Below are 20139 nucleotides of genomic sequence, written 5' to 3' on the forward strand. Positions count from 1 at the left end.
AAATTAGATGAAAAGCAGCAGAAGATACAATAAGAGCAGGCTTTAACAATGTATCAAGTGATGCTTGCATTTACAAAATCATTTGTTTCATTTACACAATTATTCAAACAATCATGTTTTCAAGTTACTGCTGTCCTTGTAAAACTGGTTTTGTATTTATTGTACATAACAATCACACTCATTCATACAGAGTGAACACCAGAGTATAAATTTTGTCCCATCATAATCTCACCCTTCCTTCTTATACTGCCTCTTGATGACTATGGTATTGGCATACTATCATACATTTATATAACAGAAGACAGTGGTTGCTACTGAACGGCAAAGCAAATGCATTGCTTGTACACAAGTCCTGCCTGTGGACACTTGGAAAATGACTCTGAAAAAGTCCCTGGACTTTGCCAAATATAGCACCTCAGAACTCAATTTTTTCCAAGCTTCCATGCAAGCCTGAAAAAAAATCCACTGCCATAAGAGTTGCATTAACTTTAATACATCTCTTTAAAGCAGCAACATCTTTTTTTCAGGATATAATGAAAGTATTAACAAGAAGAAGAAGAAGAAGAAGCTGCTGCTTTCCTGTCAGAGAAGGTCAGGCTTATAGGGGTCCAAATGATTTCTTAGTTTTAAAGCATGCAGAGCCATAATGTACATGTTCCAACTCCTAAGCCTAGACTTTCCATTTTTAAAAATGCCAACAGCATTGCCTAACTCTTTCTCCAGCAATCTGCTGCCTACATTGTTGGGGTGGTGGATTGAATGCCTTAATGTAAGCCTGCACCTCATACTGTGTATTCTAAGAAATAGACATTTCCATTGCAGCTGCTTTCTGTCCTTTTATAAACCCGGTGAAACTGTGTTTCAGTTATTTTATTCATGTCAAGTTGAATGGTTTGGTTATACCTTTTAAACAATATTCTTCAATTGTCAACAAAAGATGTCAGAAGTCTTCCCTTGAAAGTTAAATATTAAACTTTGTGTTTGCAAAGTACAGTTACTCTAACAATCTAAGTGCATGGCATCACATTCATTTTAAATAAGCATTATCTTGGACAATAGAAAATTATTACTGCCCTTTTGTATTTTAATGAAGAATTATAAATGCTACAGTTCTATTTTGACAAGCCAATACTGTTTCACACCAAACACAGATTTTTTTTAAAAAAAAAATCTATGTTATATTAACAACTGGAACTACTTACTTTAAAAGGCTGGATTAATGGCTAACTCCTCAAACAAACTTGATTATTTATTTGCTTTCTTATTTATTTGTTTTCCTATTGACAACATAAGTCACGTTGGTTGCTTTCAAAGAAAGAACCAAGGATGTCCATCAGGTTTGCTTGAAGCAAATTACAAGAAAATTGTCTCCTTTACAATCTGTTTTTAAAGTTGATTTAAATATAATCTCAATTAAATTGGAGGGTAGACTTTGGGGGAGGATCAGTTCCTACTCAGACTATCTTGGCAAAGATGTCAAAGAATTGTGACATCATACCCTTGACCAAGATACTTTAGTTTAATTGAAAGAAATGAGACCTAAGTTTGCCTTGTCCTACAGAGCTAAATAAGGATGTAAGAAATCATCACTTTTGTCACCTGAACTAGAATCACAGACTGCTAGAATGCCCAAAATATGTAGTTGTACTTCATGTCCTATGCTCTCATTTGCTAATGAAGAAATACTAAGAAACAACTGGCTATGTTATAATTCTTGGACAAATGTTTTACTGTTCTGCCAAACTATAATGCCACTACTACAGAGTAAATATGAGATTGTTATTTTATAAGCAGGTGCAATGTCTGAAGCACTGTATTTTGTGTTTATTATACGGGATTCAGATTGAAGGAGGGGACAAGGGAGGCAACTAGCCAGCTTAGCTACAGGTCCACAATACTGCTGCCACACTGCAGGCATAAAATCTACATGAGGTACAGTGATTTGTCAGCATTTAATATGGACCAATGTACACTGATACAGAACAAAAGTAAATACATAACTTATATATAGCTAAGTATCCATGAACAAAAAATAAAATTCTATCTCTATGTTATATTTACACATTTTTTAAAAATCTTAAATGAGATGGTGACTACTCAAGAACCTTGCTTTGAGCTCCAATGATGAATTTTAAAAAAGAAAAAATATTTTTGCTTTCCAACGATTGTCCTTCCTTGATTTTTATAGATACTTTAGAGCCAGTATAGGCTAATAAATATCATACACTGATACTGCAAATTTTAAATTCCAAACCTGTCCAATAAGTCACACTCTACCATCTGTTGATTCATGAAGAGCCAATCAACGTCAAGAACACAGATTTAAGTTACAGATCATCAACACAGATGGAGGACTGGAGCTCAAACAAAGTATTCATACATATAAGAATCTTGCATAAATAAATGAAATAACAAGACATAAAAAAAATGACTCAAATCCGGCAACTGTGAGGCAGGCCCACACGAGTCGAAACAGATGACTTTTGTTCATGTCGTGTTTTTTTTTGTACAACAGTTTCACATTAGTTAGAAGTGATAAAAAATACCATTTATATCCAGTGCTTATTACACTTACGAAACAACATCTGTGAGTGTGTGTTTTTGTAGTACGAGTAAAATCAAGTTTCAGTCCTAAAGAACAGTCCTTTGTTCTCTGCCAGCCTGCAGAATATTATTTTGGCATGGTCATAGAATTATAAAAAGAAAATACCTCACGAAACTAAATGTTTGCCCTTGTGCAAAAATAATTACAAAACATACAATGCTAGCACTACAGCACATTCTAGCTATGGAAAAAAACAACAACCCCAGACATGTAGAATGGAGAGAGATTTATAACAGGAGAAACTTGTAGGAAATTAATAAATAGTCGTTCTTTAGGAAATAACAGGTTATTTCCCATCCAAGCTACATCTATTAGATCAGTTCGAATTCCTAAGCAATCTCAAAGACCACAAAGGATTTTATTTCAGTACCTTAACTAGATGAAGAGGACTCTCATCAGCTAATGATAGCAAGTGCCTTTGCATCTTGGCTAGACCAGTTTTAGTGTCCTAACTGTGGGATATGAGAGAAGCATTCATTCAAATAAATAGGAAAGATAAATGATTCTATTCTAGATGATAGAAAATGGCTGCCAAAACTTGATGACTATGTGTGTATGCATCCACACATACATGCACGCACGCACGCACACACACACACACACACACACAAATGCTCAATCTGCTTGCTGCGTGGATTAAAATCTCCTATTGTAAAATTGCAGAACTGCCTCCACTTGTAGAAATAATTACTGGAAACTGCTAGGTCATAATTTTCTTTTTCTGCTAAAACTACAAGATTTTTGATAGCATGATGATAATCTGGCTCGACACTACGTTAATGTTGCTGATGAGAACGCCAGTCTAAAACACTCTGAAAAGAACTAGGCAAAAAGATGCAATGGCCTCAATCAAAAGACCAAGTCTCCCTATGTAAACTTCCCATTGCAAACAGAAACAGAGGGAGCCTCATCAGCCATTCTCAGTAATGGAAGCTCTAGGCACAAAGATATGATTGCAATCATTTAAGTGTAGAAGGATCTAGGTCATATTTCATAGATTTATTACTTGGTGGTTTATCATCTTTGCCATCCTACAAAGTGCTAAAATGCTTTTGAAAAACCTGGCACTCTTATCCCCTGAGCAAGCTAATAAGAATCTTCCTCCAGTCTTAAGAATGGCATGTCTGTAGAAGGCAGAACTCTTGGTACAATTCACCCTCATATAATTAAATGGTTTGGATGAAACATACCACTTGGAAGGGAAACGGAGAGGCAGCTGCTCCATTTGGATTAATACCTGATATATTTTCTTAATCACCATTAAACATTCACACTGAGAATCTAATTGGCATGGAAAAATTTACCCCGCCATACCATAAAATGTCTATGTGAAACTGGTTTTACTTAGAGGGTATATAAAACTGCAATCTTTTCTGGTATATGTACCAGTTAGAAATAATTGTAACTATTGATAGTCAGATAAAAAAAAAGAAAGCATTTATATTCTCTCTTCAAATCAAAGCAGGAGTTGGTGAGTTTATAAGTCACTAACCAGGTTTTGTACTTTGAAATACATTAAATGGATCAATTTCAAATTTCAGTGTTAAATACTGACATCCACAAACAACTGGATGTTTAATTTGGGAATGCTTAATTTTACCTTGCCCTTGGCTTCTTAGAAATCAATATTATGTATAATAAAACTATATATTAACACTGAAATAAATAAGAATTTAAATTTCTACAGCAGTTTTGATCTAAAAGACCCAGCATAATTCACAAATACTGACCTTGGGGTATAGCTTTGTGTTCTTTTGTTTTGTTTTTCTTATATGGCAGATAACATAAAGTATTGAAAATTTTCAAATACTGCTGAGCATATGCATCTAAATTAATAAAGTGAAATTGTAAGTACAAGGATGATCCTTGCATCCTTTTCAGTTCTCTAGAATTAATATTCAACACAGATTATCTGCAAGATTTAAAATTTCTATAATATCATAAGGTTACATATCATCAAAGGATGATTATGGGAATAGCAATAGGAAGATTCCTAAACAGCGACAGCACTTTACTCTCCAAGAAAGAGGAAGACTATGTTGTATTTCTAGGTTCTCTATGTACTAGAAAAAAAAGTTAAGATAATCTAATACATAAACTTAACAGAAATAGTTTTAAACCTTGCATCCAATACTGTGTTAGGCTACAACTTTCATTATGCCTAGCACTAGGCATACTAGGTGGGGAATATATGAAGTGTTGTCTGACCAACATATAATAACTCAAGATTAGAAAACAGAAGTACTTTAGGGAAGCCTCACAAATTATCCTAAAAAGAAACAGCATAGTAGATAAATATTGTATACTCTCCTGTTATGATACTATTCTACTAATAATAGCATTTTTCCAAGTGTTTCTGACATGTAGAAACACATTTCCTCGTGTGTGAGAGAGACAGAGAGAAAGAGAGAGTTATTCCTTTCCAATATTAAGTGCCTCATTATTTTTAAGATACCACACACTTTTAGGGGGAAGGGCTCTTTAGAAGAAATAAAAGGCAAACAAATGATAATGCCATTACAACAATACATTTGATTTTTTTTTTTTACTGCATGGCCCCCTGACATTCTGGAATGAATACATTAAGACCAAATGTAATTAAGACTGAATATAAGAATTCAAAGCAAAGGGGCAGAGAATGACTTGAAGGTGGGCTTACATTGCTAAGACAGGCCTGTCTTAGCCGGTGATCACTCTGTTGTGCTTACTTATGTTTCACACTGATGGTACATCAAGAAGCAGAAGCAACTGAACAAGTGCATTGTAGCAATCATATTCACTTTTTAAGCAATATCCTGTCTCCAGATTCCTGAGTATTTTACAATTTTCTGGAAAAAGTAGGATTTTCTTTTAAGATATATCAGTATTTTTAAGATGCCAAAGGATTGTCTAAGACTTTACAGTGTCTCCCTTAAGACTTTTTTTTTTTAAATATTAAGATTCAGAAGTTAGGAAAGTTTGGCACATCAGAAAGTTAGCTATATCTAAGGAGGAAAAAAAGGAATTTAGAGACCTTATTTTAAAAAGGATGAGCTAATACAGATAGATGTACACGCTTAGGACTTGTTCTGTTTCATGATAGGAAATTTGCAGGGTTTTTTTGTTTTGTTTTTCAAATAGATCAGAATAAAAACACATTCACAATCTGTAGGCTGGCACAGCATACCTGAGTGAGAATGTAAAACCCCCATTAAAACAGTAACTTAAACCTTTTTTTATCAGCATCCAGGAAGAGGAAAGAAGAGAGAGAGAGAGAGAGAGAGAGAGAGAGAGAGAGAGAGAGAGAGAGAGAGAGAGAGAGAGAGAGAGAAGACTTGTAAGAGAACAATTGATTCATATCAGTTTTCAAGTCCCCAATGTCTGATACTTAATGTCTTCACCTAAATTTTTTTTAAAAAAAGTTCATGAAAATTAGGGAACAATCTGTGTCACACAATAAGAAACATTTAAGACCATTCTGCAGATGTAACTGAAGGAGCCATACATGCATGCAGGCTCATTTAAGAACTTTTTGTTCAAAAAAAAAAAAAAGAAAACAAAGTCAAGAGTAATTCAGCAAACATCCTCAGTTGGCAGCGACCGCCTCATGGGCTTCGTTTTCACTGCTATAGTCTGATTTGGGGTCATCCTCAAAGTCCTCGTACATTTCCATCTCATCTTCCCCGTTTATCATTTCATTTCCAGCAAGGCTCCCACTGTCCGTCTTCATGCTGTAAGTGCTCTGAATGACAGGGATGCTGGGCTCAGGACTAGCAGAAGTGCTGGAACAATCAGATGTCATCTGAGGCGATGGCGTAGTAGTTGCCATAGTAATAGCACCAGGATAGACCACTCCTGTTCCTGTGGCAATTGGAATCTGAGGCTGTTGCCTACAAGGAAACAAAGGTATGTTTGAAAAGTGGTCCCTCCCATTTTAACAAAGGATGCAGCAGTATTGTTTTCTCCTTTTAACACTTATTTTTTAAACATGTTGAACAATTGAACAGGCTTCCACATAAGAACCTAGAACTAAGGAGAAGTTAGAACAATTAACCAGTGGAACAACCTGCCTCCAGAAGTGGTGAATGCTCCAACACTGGAAGTTTTTAAGAAGAGACTGGACAGCCAATTGTCTGAAATGGTATAGGGTTTCCTGCCTGAGCAGGGGGTTAGACTAGATGACCTCCAAGGTCCCTTCCAACTTTTTTATTATTATTATTATTATTATTATTATTATTATTATTATTATTATTATTATTATTATTATTATTATTATTATATTTATCAGTACGCCGATGATGTCACTTGGTTTGGTAACAAAACATCTGCAAGAAAACAGTCAAGTTCAGGGACCACCAAAGACCCCACAATTCAACCCTGAGCTAAAAATATTCTCTTCTATCTGTATTGATGATGTCTTTCTTTGGTTGTGTTTTGGGTTTTTTCTTTCTTTTTTCTTTTTGTGCCTTTGAGTCAGTGTTGACTCCTAGTGACTGCCTGGATAAATCCTTTCAGTTTTCTTGGCAAGGGTTTTTGGAAGTGCTTTGCCCTTGCCTCTTTCCTAGAGCTGAGGGGGAGTGTCTGGCTCAAGGTCACCCAACTTTTTGTGCCAAAGGTAGTACTAGAATTCAGGGTCCCCCAGTGAGTCAGTTTGGTTTAGTGGTTAAGACACCAGGCCAGAAGCCAGGAGAGTGTGAGCTCAAAAACAATTAAAATCAGTAAGACCGTCATTTAGTAATACAATATAAATTATATTTGTATTTTATATTACAATTATAAAACAACATAAAATAAGGAAGGGGGAAGGAGAGAATTAATCTCTCTCTCTCTCTCTCTCTCTCTCTCTCTCACGCACACACACCACAATCTAACTAATAAAATTCTGACAATGCCTTTGGATACTGGTAAAATATTCCTCAGGTAATTCAAACCCTAATCTCTTCAAGCAAATACACCACCAAAACAATAAATGCCTTTTTCCATGTTTCCATTAGTACGCCTTGTACAAAAGAGCTTCATCATAAAGTCTTATTAGTAGACAAAAAAATACCACGGAATAAAGTAATTCTTTAAGTAGCCCAATGGCAAGCTAAAAATAGTGATCCCCATCTTGAATTATTCTGAAACTGAGCCATAACCAATATAACGAATATAGTATACAGTTCATTATCCCAGGATTAGACATCATTAAGCATCTTAATGGTTTTCAATGGGCACTCCAAATGGATGGAACTGTGCTTGCTGATCTGTGTAAATATAGCTTTCTCCTTTTTCCATTCAGAAAAGAAATCTGAAGGGGAACTGTACCCACATTCACTTGATCATGAATGCTAGTCTCCACATCATTCATAATCTGAATAAAACAGGGTCCTGGATCGCGAGTACAACGCTTCTCCAACTCCTCAATGTAAGTTTAATGGGCTTTTATTGCTACATAGTGATATGATAACCCATATTCTAAACTGAATATGTAAATGACATATTTGAGTATCATGAGCCTTATTCTTTTGCTGCAAAGTCAGTCATCTGAACTTCTCAGATTGTCTTACTATCTTAAATGAGGATTATATTCTAATCCTAATCATATTTCCAATTTTTAATCTAAATTTGATTTACATAAAAAATTAAAAATTTAACCTCCAGTCCAGTGTGCCAAGCTATAAACAATCCAAATCAATGATCTGGTTTCCTAGACTTCTGATATGAGATTTCCATTCAATATTTAGACTCCAAAAATTTGCTCTGGAATCTATTGTTACAATAAAAAGAATCCATGAAAAGACAGACATTCACTAGCAATAACAGGAAGGAGAATAATGTAAGTTTCCATAGCAAGCAGTATTTATAGTGGACTTCCTTCTTTTCACAATTGTGTATATGCCAGTGGAAGAAGACTCAAGTGAGAGGGAAAAAATTAACCTGTCAGAATTTAATTCTGGTTATTTTAATTAAAGCATATTGTTCTGTATTTTTTCCAAGGCATTACTGTTACTTAAAATACGGACAGTAAACTACAAATTCAGTCCATTCCTATATCTGTTTGTAAAGAGAATTCAAAACATTATTTGAAGATTCATATTCATTTAATACAAATTTCTTTTTCTAGTTCCATTGTTAGGCAGTTTTCTCAATGAACAATTTTGTAAACAATTGCAGTTATATGTGAATGGTTTTGAAATGTATAGATTTTTTATATATTTTTATTTGATGATCTGCATCATAAAAGTTGATGGCTAAGATTTCAAGAACTCCTAATTAGATAAAATTGTATTAAATATGAATTAAATGAATTAATTCCCATCCATATTGTAACAGTAATGTGGAAGGAAATTTTACATTGATATTAATTTAAAAGCAATGTAATACTAATGAATCCCAGCTAATGTATTGTGGATTCAGATTACCCTCAATTGTTAATGTCACTACAACAGAGATGGGTGAGTGGGAGGAATGTTTAATCATGGGCTAATCTTAAGTGTAGGTTAAGTGTCAACCCTGAGTAGGAATTGGACCACTATTAGGAAGAGATGAAATTCACACATTTAGATTATTTTGCTGGAAAAAAAGAAAAAAAACCCTACTCAAATACCTACCCTACGGTAAAAAATTGCCTCATCTCTTGTCGTCGAGATCTCATTAGTTGTTTGTATTCTCCAATGCGCAGTTTTTTGCCATCAACAATGCAAGTGCGTTTTGGTCTGGGTTTATATTTATAATTAGGGTATTTTTCTAGGTGGATTTTACTTAATCGTGCTTGCTCTTCATAATAAGGTTGTTTCTCTTGGTTCGACATGGATTTCCAGCGGGAACCTGCATAGGAAATACATATATATCAGTGAATTATTGAATTTATTCATTTTGGGGGTAACAAACCTCTAAACAGGAAGTAGGAATCTGGCTGTGTGATAATTCCAACAATCTATGACCATTATCCATTAGGAATCAGCCTAACTGAAGTGGGTCCAAAAATATCAGAAAGGCCAGAGATTCTCCAAGCTTGAACTTAGTCGTAATCCATAATTCATTTTAATGCATCAACCAAGCCAAATCAAACTAATTATCATATATTCTTCTCAAATGTTACCAACCTTTCTTATACTTCATGCAAGTTGTGAGAGTAAAACTAATATTAGCTCTGTCTCTCTCTCCATACTCATTATCCTTATGAGCAGGGCAAAATATTAGAGCAAGAAACTTCTTGAGGTAGACGTTACCCTTCAGTATAAAAGGTAGTCTCTACTAGAGAACCACCATTTGCAGAATAGATGAAACCATCTCCTTCATAGCTTCAGCCTGAACATGAGGCAGGTGATAAGAATGAAAATATGGAGTGAATGGCATATTGTGATAATTAAGTTTCAGAATATGTGAAGAGGATATAAAACTTCTCAAGTAACTTCTCAAGTAAGTAATTTCTGTGTAGGTGAAATAAAGAACTCACCATAGTTATGTTAAATGTGATAATAATTTCAGCATGCTATCTATCAGGAAATTCTTGGTATATCCTTGAGACAAAGACCAAATCATCACTATTTCTACTACTCAATCATTAATTTATTAAGAGATGGTACCAGGCAATTTTTAAAAGCTGTGTAACTAATACCATCCATCATGTTGGATCTGAGGCTTTCTTTTTATTAGTATTACTCTTCAGTTCTACATTGCAAATATCTTTTATATCTAAAGTGACACTTAACTCTTTTTGAAATGGAAGGCTTATAGGCTAAGGAAAAAAAATACTTATTACATTTTAAAAATATCAGTAAACATACCTAAGCCCTTTACTGTACTAAAAATATCTGATTTAATTACTTGGTCAATCTTGAAATCAATCCACGGCTCGTGAATACATATTTTGAAAGTAAAAAAATCTTATAAATGTATTAAATATAATAATCTAAGAGTAAGCAAATTGCATTTTAGAGATGATCCTCTAATCATCTTGGCTTTGATTTAGCTTTCTTCGTGACTGATTCAGTGACCCCTCATTATATATTATATATATAAATTATAGGTTAGATTAAGTGTATGTACTTAAAACTTCCATGGAGAGTACACGTGCAATATCTTTACTACTTTAAATTACTATAAAAAATAATCAAAATACACTAATAAAAGAATACCTACCATTAAAGGGAGAAACATACCATGTTACTTATACAGAATTACTTAAATAGCAGAGAAAAAACTTTCAGCTTGTTAAAAACGATTACAGCTGTGGTCAACGTGGGTGAAACCTATTCTTTTACTAAAAGCTTTTATACTTCAACAAATGGAAAAATTGTATAAATATTATCCAGAGTCAGCAACACTGTCATCAGTTTTAATATTTTCAACTTTTTTTTTGTCATTGTCCTGGAAAATGTGTGCCAATATTATATTTAAATTGTCACATTTTCTTTCTCCCTCTCTTTTCCTCTTTCTCTGGTGGTGGCGAGGTAATTCCTGGCACATTATATCTTCTTTAAAAACATATGATTGCTGGCACTTCTGAAATATTTATACTGAATGTTTGCATTTCAATGAATACTCTTACTATACTTACAACAGTTTTTTTTTCTTTAAAGAATGCACACAAATAATGTGGACTCCGTATATAGTTGCCAAAATTAAACAGTACATGTTTTATAGAAATCTGAAAGACTATTCATACAACATACTAAAAACAGTAGACAAACACCTAAGCACTTCTATGAAAAACACCACATTTTTTAGAACAGAGTTACACTTATTTTTAAAGAGTTTTTATATCTCTTAAAGAAAGAAAAAAGCTTATAAGAAAAGTAGCTTTGTTAAAATGTATAATAATGCAAAATAAATTCATTTCAGATGACAATTGTTTGTCTATTAGTTAAAATTTATAATCTTAATTTAAAGACTTGGTGGGAAAATATCTATTTAAGCATTTCCCTTCCCAGTTAACCATACAGACATTGTAATGCTTCAAACAAATCTTGAATCTTAATTCTGTAGAAAATCAACAGATTAATTTTTTGTGAGATAAAGTATAACACTGGATAAAAAACTGTAAGTAAAATGAACTTGGGTATTGAATTCTCAAAACATTTCTATTTAACTCTCTTATTGTTAGTTCCATTTTAATTATGGAATAATTGTTTACATGCTAGGGAAAAAATTATTATTCAGTTTGACCATATTACTACCAAAGCTTTTTATTAATGCTCATTTATATTCCCAGTGTAAAAAATTATTCGATAATTTTCTCTTGCAGAAAGCTCATTTTTCTAATTTCCTATGATTTCTTATATATGGGTGCAATAATATATTGCTAATTATCTCTGTACAACATAATGCTACTGACATCCAGGTGTATTGCTTTGTTCCATCTAAGGAGAAGACATGAGCTATACTGAGGCCAATAAAGTAATTCCAAATCTCAAACATTTTGTCAGTGAAGAATTCTCTAGTTTGGGTAATTCACCTATTTTTGATGGGACTGTATACTCTCCTAAAAGAAAAAAAGGCATATCTCAGGATTCCTCACAGAACTAAAAGGATCAATATAGATCCAGTTTCAAGAAGCACTTTTTCCACTTTGAGCTAGATTATAAAACAAGACAAAGCAATACAAGTATTAAAATATATTAAATCATAAATCCTAGAGATGTAACCAAGTGATTTTGTCTTCCATAAAGATCTTGGTTGTACTACAACCCACAGATATTTGCTTGGCATTCAGTACGAAAAGGGCTTGTGGTCCTGATTCTGGGCAAGAAATGGATCTGTTCCCGCTGAGATACTTTGTACATTTGAATTAGTACTTACCAAGAATTTTGCTAATGTTGGAGTTGTGCATGTCAGGAAAAGCTTGAAGAATTTTCCTGCGTTCATCCTTTGCCCAAACCATGAAAGCATTCATTGGTCGTTTGATGTGCGGCTCACTGCTGCTTCGTCCCCGGGCATCTCTGTAGACTCGCGCTTCAGCCACAGTAGCACCTCCTGTTGGCCAACAATAATACTGCTGTAGTTTAGCTGCAGAGCCATTCATTGCTTTACTTCCTGTAATGCCAGAGCAGGAAGAAAGGAGATGGATGCCAACATTATTATTATGTTATCTGGATTAGGGATAACTTCATAGGTCCTTTTCATTTGCCTCTTCCAGAAATATGAAGGAAATGAATACTAAATTCAGCTATCAATTTAATCAGTTTTAGTGTTTCTTGGATACTTGCTATCATTCCCTGAAGCAATGGGTGTAGAAAGTTTGTGATACTTGACTGAAATGTTGGGATGAGAGACATTTTGATATACTGTACATTTAAAAGAATGTACTGTACATTTCCACAAAAAGAAAGTGATGCAAATAATGCTAAACATGAAGTGCATCATAGGAACAAAATGTAACTGTCATATACTATAATTATGACAAGACTAAAAAAAAAACTTTATTTTAGATCGCTGCCCACATAGATGACAAACCCTCAATGACTCTGAAAACTTGATGAAAACTAAACTGGTGGAAATCCGCAAAGCAGTTTTGATTTTACAGTGCAGACAAGTTTTATATTGTCTTCACTTTTGAATCTATTTCTTTCAATTACACAGAAACCCAACCCTGCCAATTGTTGTAAAAAAAAAAATCAACTGTAGTTTAAGCACACAATTATTTTGATTGTTCTGTACAAGCAATTCATTTTTATGGATAAATCGTGGAACAGAGGATGCATAACTAATATGCTACCTTTTTGCCAGCATGTCTACAGTACATTAATTTCATTTAAAATGCACTGACCATACAGGATAAATTGATTTCACTTTATATGATGTTGACAGCCATGTTTATTGTGCAGTGAAATGTAGTGTAGCTTCAGGCTGACAATATCCATCAACACAGGGCAATATGTTGACTGCTGGGCCAGATGAAGACATACATTATCCTAGAAGCAAAACACTTACTTATATGTGACACTGTCTTCTCTTAAGGATCACCAGAGTAATTTATGAAGCCCTCAATACCATTACTTTAAAACTGACACCAGTTTTACCACAGCATGCAGATAAAAGACAAGTCTGCTGTGAATGTCAAATGTAGTATTTTAACAGGAGCATAAGTTTAACTACTGTGCCATAGCTTTCAACATTTGCTAGCAGTAACTGTTACAGTAGCCTCTCTATCATAACACCAGGCAGATGGAAATATACCTGGTATCTAACAGAAAACAGCAGACCCAAAATTGAGTTTTGCTGCAGAAGCTCAATGTGTAATTCTGCATAGACAGTGTCTTTCATACTAGCATTCTAACTGGATTTTAGTATTATATTTCATTGTTATTTCAAATATGAAAGCACAAAAATATGAAAGCACATCCAGTTTTAAATTCCTAAGCATGCAGTAGGAATGGATGAAACATTAATTTTACATGTGTATGTCTGTGTCTGTGTGTCTGTGTGCGTGTGTTTGTGTATGTGAGTGAGAGGAGAGGAACTTTAATTATATTTTTTTTAACATGCAGAATAAACATTTACGCCTTAATCATCCAATGTTTAATGCTTTAATCAACTATCTCAGTCAATGTATATTTGGGGATCAGTGTCAGATAAGATGATCCCCCTCTCTGTCCCAAAATGCTGCCTCATCGTGGTGGGGGAGTGCTCCAGGGAAGGTGAAGAAATAACATATTCTCCCAGCAAGAGAGTCATCTTGGCTGTCTAGCTAAAACAAGCAGGCAGCTATCTAGGAAGGGATTGGAGGTGGATGATCATGTTAGTGACAAGAACAAAGACTTAATTTCATATTGCACCATAAAAGGCAGTGGTAAACCTCTCTTATATTTTATCAAGAAAACAATGTGGATAGAAAATATAATGTGACTGACAATATAGTACATGATGGTGGGCCTCTGAGGTTGGATGGTACTCAACATGCTACTGAAAAAGAGCTTCAGACATTTTGCTAATAGTGTTTTTGATACTGCTAGAGGAAAGCCTTCCAGATGTGTTTTTGCTAGTATTGCCAGGCAGAACAAGAAACTTTAAAGGTGCAAAGATATTGAGAACATGAAACACAAGAAGCATAAGCATGGGAAAGTTCAACACAGTGAAAGATGGAATTAATCAATTACACTTCTTTAACATCTTAGATGTCAGTGAACTGAAATGGGCTAGAATGGACTTTTTTCAGTCAGAAGATCACACTGAAGAATGTTATTTATTTCATTTTAAGAAAGAACACAGCAAAACCAGTATTGATATGTCAACTCAATTTTAAAAATGAATTAATCATTCAATATGACAATTCTCCAAATTTATAGCAGTGATAAGCACACTATCAGAAGAGCTGAAGGGCTGGGTTGGAGGCAGATCATCCTGAGGAGGTCACTAAGACTTGATGCCAGTTTGACAGTAATCAATCATGGCTAAGATGACAGTTTATATGTAGAGGCTTAATTCAGCCAAATTCATGAAGTAGAACAAATCTATCCTGTTTTGGATGAGATCACAGTCTCTATGATGCAATGAATTTGCAGACAGGAATTCTATTGGATTCAGGCCACCATTGAAAATGTAAGAAATCTATAGTGACACACAGTGCTTTTCACAAGCATAGAATTCTAGAACAATTACAATCCTTCCTGAACAGAGATAGCCCATCTTCAGTCATCTATGCCCTAGTAACCTATTTAAACTACTGCAATATAGTGGAACTACCTTTAAATATCTTGAAAGCTTAGTAAGTTCGAAAATAGTGTTGCTAAGATACTAATTGGGACAGACTATTTTGTTAGCTCTTAAAATGTTATTGAGCCAAAAGACTTTGCTGTCACAGTAGCAAAAATATTGTTTATACATCTGGCAGCAGGGTAGATTTGTTTTTGCAATAAATTTTGCTTGGAATGACAGTTAGTCTTTTGGTAAGATATACCTATGGCTAGATACAACCTCCCTCCCCACCCCGCCTGCTATTGTAGTTACCAGGCAGCCTGAATCAGCATATGAGAAGCACAAACATCATCTGATTGGAAAAGCGATGCCTCAATTTCTTTAGAAATGTTCCTCATCAAAAACATATTGAAGGCATTGAATTAGTTTATCGGGCTCTTACAATCATCTTGATCTAATCTTGGGGATCTATTACAAGCAAATGACCAGTACATATTTCTGCACTTCTAAGCAATCAGACAGTCGGAAATATTTGCTGAAATATAAACTGTAAATTATTTGGAGAGGTTATATCCCAAGATACATTTACTAAAGCAAAAGGGGAAGACTCTCCCCTGGCATTTATTTTGTTTTAGTGTTCATTTGTTAGGAAACAATTCTTAATCAGAGTTATAAATCACAAACAGACCAAACATGTCATGAAACTTCTATCTCCATCTGCCTTGAGCAAGCCTACACTTGAAAGATTTGGAAATAAAACCAGTAAAACCTTGAACTTCTCTACTTGATCTCTAAGTGAATATTTGTGCTTCGGCCCAAGGGCTGCTATGAAAGAATGTGTGTGAAATGAGCTTCTGCAAATAATTAACCATCATGTAATATTCCATACTCTTAAACATCTTACCACTATAGGAAGATGTTCAGCATATTATAAATGACAAAGAGTGCTTCTATTTATAATATTTACTATATCAGAGATATATTGCTAATTCACTAACGCTACGGTGATTTAGTTAAAAAGTTAAAAGCATCAGTGTTTGCTCCTTGTAAATTTAAATCTATAACCCTTAAGAAAGAAATTATTTGTAAAATTACAAATAATTGCTACAGCATTTAAACATCAGCCAAAAAGTAAAAAAAAACAAAAAAACAAAATCAAAACAAATCCTTTTGTTTAAAAATCAGCTTACGGAATTTCAAAGACTTTGCAACTTCCAGTAACCAGGGATGGATATATGTTAATCCAGTCTGAAATCTGCCTACGTTTATACCAGCTGAGATTTATGTATGAAGCAGAATCTACTTCTGCACTGAAATACTCCTCAGATTTTTGTAATATGGTTTGCAACACGAAATGTATGTACTACGTCAAGAAAAAGTCAAAATGGGTGTAGTTGGGGAAAGTGTGCAAAAACTATATTAGAAAAGGATATAATGTAATAGTGAATAGAATTGAGGAACAATTATCAGAAGAAAGAGAGCATCAGAGCTATGAGAAAGTAAAAAGTTTAGTTCAGGCTCAAACATACGGGAGGGGGGAGGGCAGTGGTGGGATTCAAATATGTGAACAACCGGTTCTCAGTGCGGATGCCACTTCCAGAAGTTCATTCTGGGCCTGGGCAACAAAAAATTAGCTACCGGTTCTGCCGAAGTGATGCGAACTGGCTGAATCCCACTACTGGGGGAGGGGAGGGGGTGTTTGTTCTAGTAGCAAACAATAGATTTTGTGGGATCCCAGCTACTTGGAGATTCACAACTGGTTTCTAAATTCAAAACAGTATGCTGAAAACGCATTTGCTGAAGACAAAATTTTAAAAACTACGTGTTTGCCTTTTATGACAAACAGCCTCTGTGGAAGTGTACCTTTATAATTCAGTCACAAAAGCATAGCTTTCTGAAGTTCAGAAATACTAGGAAAGGATCAAGAGTTGGTTCAAAAGAATAGATAGGGCTAGCTTGTTTTAGATTTTTTTGCTCCTTTTAGCTGAGCAAAATATGTTATCATGGAAATCATGATACCATATTTATAGGTTCCAATTTAAGGAGGTAAAAATTACCTAAATATTCAAAATGAAGAGTTTTGTGATGCCTTAACAACTAGGACTTCTTTTACTGCATACAACTTTATGCATTATGGGAGCCATATTTATATGAAATTTATACAGAAGTGTTCGTGTATTCATGCGCACGCATGCATGTATGCATACACACACAGGTATACATTTTTTTCAGAGCTGTAGTTCACACATATGATGACAAAAGCTCAAGTGATAATATATTTATAATTCAAATGTATTATATTTCGGAGCCCATAGTCCTAGTCAGGGAATTCTGGGAGTTGCATATTCCATACAGCTAAACTGTACCAGGATGGAAAACATTATCAGATTTGATAGTAAGACAGCTTTATCCTGTTCTTTTTAAATAATGTAATATTTAGTTGGGATTCCAATAGCAAATGTTCCTGGATAAAGAGCCACAAGTATATGACTGATTTTAAATCTTTTCCAGTACTTAAGCAAACCATATTAATTTATTTAAAATTTCTAGCCTACGGAATATTTGTAGGGCAGTGAACTATTGCAATCAGTAAAACTATCATAATAAATATAACAGCAGCAGTATTCATAACAAATTAACATTGGTTTGAAAGAGAAATGTGTTCCTTTTGTACAGATGCAAAACAGGGAATCTACATTCAAGGCAAAGAATAGGTAAGAGACATCTAATTGTATTTTTTTTGTCTCTGAAAAAGCAGCCCTGAGCTGTGTTATTCTGAATCGGCATGACTGCAGAAGACAAGTCTCTTTTCTATGCCACGCTCCATTCTCTTGAAACATCAGCAAGAAGAATCAAAAGGAATTCCCCAAGGTCAGCTCTGAGGAAACATAAACCTCTAATTCAATAAACGCAGCTACTGCTCTGAAAAAGAGCTTATTATTGCAGCATCCATATGGAGTCAATTGTGCATTAATGACTAATCAATCCCTCCCTTTTCTATTCTACTTATAGTGTCACAAGCCATGTTTAGATTAGACCATTTCCTGCTTAGGATCGCTCAAGATGTCTTTTGTTCTTTCAGGGCTGCTCTGATGGAGGCAGCTTAAACAAACACCCCAGCCCAAGTGGCGCAGGAGTTATAAACTGCCATATGTGAATGAACAAAGGGGCCAGACTAAAGCCTTTTGTGGTATTTGTTAATGTTTTTCATCTGAGCTTTAAAAGACCTAATGACTTTGCGGTGAGTTGATGCATGTGGCTCGTGGCTTTGCAAAATGAAGGAAATTTTAGCCCTTTAGATTTCAGCATGTATTTCCCACTGATCCTAGAGTTCCTTTTTGAGCATTTCATTTGTTTTACACTGTCGAATCTATAGCTCTTTCCTCTTCTCATCTTCTTCATGAGAATGGGTTCATTCACACCGAAGTGAACATCATCCCCACAGAATTATCATGTTCCTGGCTCTTGGGAAAGTAAAAAAAAAAAAGTCTTCCTAACTTACTTGGAAAGAAAGTAATTTTCTCCCTAACTTAAAAAGAGGCAATGTAAATATTTATCCTAAGTTCCACCTTGTGGGGTGCCACAGGGCTCAACACTCTCTCTGTTGTTAACATCTAGATGAAACTGCTTAGGTTAGGTCATCCGCAGATTTGGGGTCAGGTATCATCAATACACTAATGATATCCAATTATACATCTTGACCCCAGGCTGACAAATTGATGCTGACAAAGTCTTGGCCCAACACTTGGAGGTTTCATGGTCCTGGCTGAGCAAGAACAGACTCAGGATTAACTCTGATTGAGTGTTGTTTTTTTTTCATCTTCCTGTTGTGCGGATATTCCATATTTAGTCTTTAATGGGGCTGCACTCTTTTATGCAATACTTGGGCATAATCTGGGAATCCTCTTGGATTCACTGCTCCTAGTCAAAGATCAGATAGCAACTGTGGCCAAGAGAGCCTTTGCATGAATTCATTTGGTGCATGAGTTGTACCCATTCTAAGTACTTCAGACAGTCACCTATTGTCAGGCCTCAAGAACCAAGAAAGACATGTGGAGTTACTTCTGAGCAGTTTTCTTTACTGTTCCTCAGCTATACACAGAAACTAAAGCAAACTAAGGCTGAGGTGGTGCAGCGGTTAGAAGGCAGTACTGCAGGCTACTTCTGCTGGCTGGGGGCTGCCAGCAGTTTGGCACATCATGTCTCACTGGCTCAAGGTTGACTCAGCCTCCCATCCTTCTGAGGTTGGTAAAATGAGGACCCCAATTGCTGGTGGCAATATGCTGACTCTGTAAACCACTTAGAGAGGGCTCTAAAGCACTGTGAAGCAATATATAAGTCTAAGTGCTATTGCTATCAAACTGAAGCAACTATTTGCATCACTATAGAGATACTCTGAAAACAGTTAGAGATAATCTTTCTTAACTTTCTTCCTCCAACCAAACTTTTTGTCTTCACTGCCTCTTTGCCTTCCGACATGCAGCCCCTCCTGCCTGGGAATCCAACTACATTCCACCACACCTATTCTACCACATCTATGGTCACCTGATTGGATTTATGTAATGTTCTACACACAAACGATCTTGAAATTCCTCCCTTCCCAAGAAGCAACAACTGGTCCTGAATGCAGTGACATGGGCAATGATAGATGTGCTAAGGATGCCCAAGTGTCATCACTGTTTAATGACCACCAATTGTTAATTGAGTGCAATTCATAGTGCTGAGTATTTACTGTGAAGATCTTCCTTGCATAATGAATGGCTGTATATTTAAGCAATGGCTTGTTTTTGTATATTTGTCTCTGTCCGGTGAGGTTACGAAGAGTGGGTATGCTTTGGGTCTCATCAACCAATATCATACCGTATGCGAGATTCAAGAAGTGTATTTCTTGGTAATTGCACTTGCCTTGTGGAATGATATTCCCATAGAGATTT

The 20139-nt window shown here is 35.1% G+C and overlaps 1 protein-coding gene across 1 annotated transcript in view; it reads right to left on the minus strand.

The window, feature by feature from the left end:
* Positions 1 to 6132: 6132 nt before the first annotated feature.
* The window catches only part of SOX6 (SRY-box 6), a 381843-nt gene continuing 367836 nt past the window's right edge, over positions 6133 to 20139 (minus strand). Inside the window, exons 15-17 of the mRNA XM_029283932.1 lie at positions 12371 to 12604; positions 9178 to 9394; positions 6133 to 6474 (exon numbers count right to left, since the gene is read on the minus strand). Of these exons, the coding sequence (XP_029139765.1) occupies positions 6171 to 6474; positions 9178 to 9394; positions 12371 to 12604 (755 nt within the window). The 3' untranslated portion in view covers positions 6133 to 6170. The remainder of the gene's footprint in view (positions 6475 to 9177; positions 9395 to 12370; positions 12605 to 20139) is intronic.

This window comes from Protobothrops mucrosquamatus, unplaced genomic scaffold (assembly GCF_001527695.2).
Source record: "Protobothrops mucrosquamatus isolate PMUCROS unplaced genomic scaffold, P.Mucros_1.0 scaffold_95, whole genome shotgun sequence".
NCBI classification, from domain to species: domain Eukaryota; kingdom Metazoa; phylum Chordata; class Lepidosauria; order Squamata; family Viperidae; genus Protobothrops; species Protobothrops mucrosquamatus.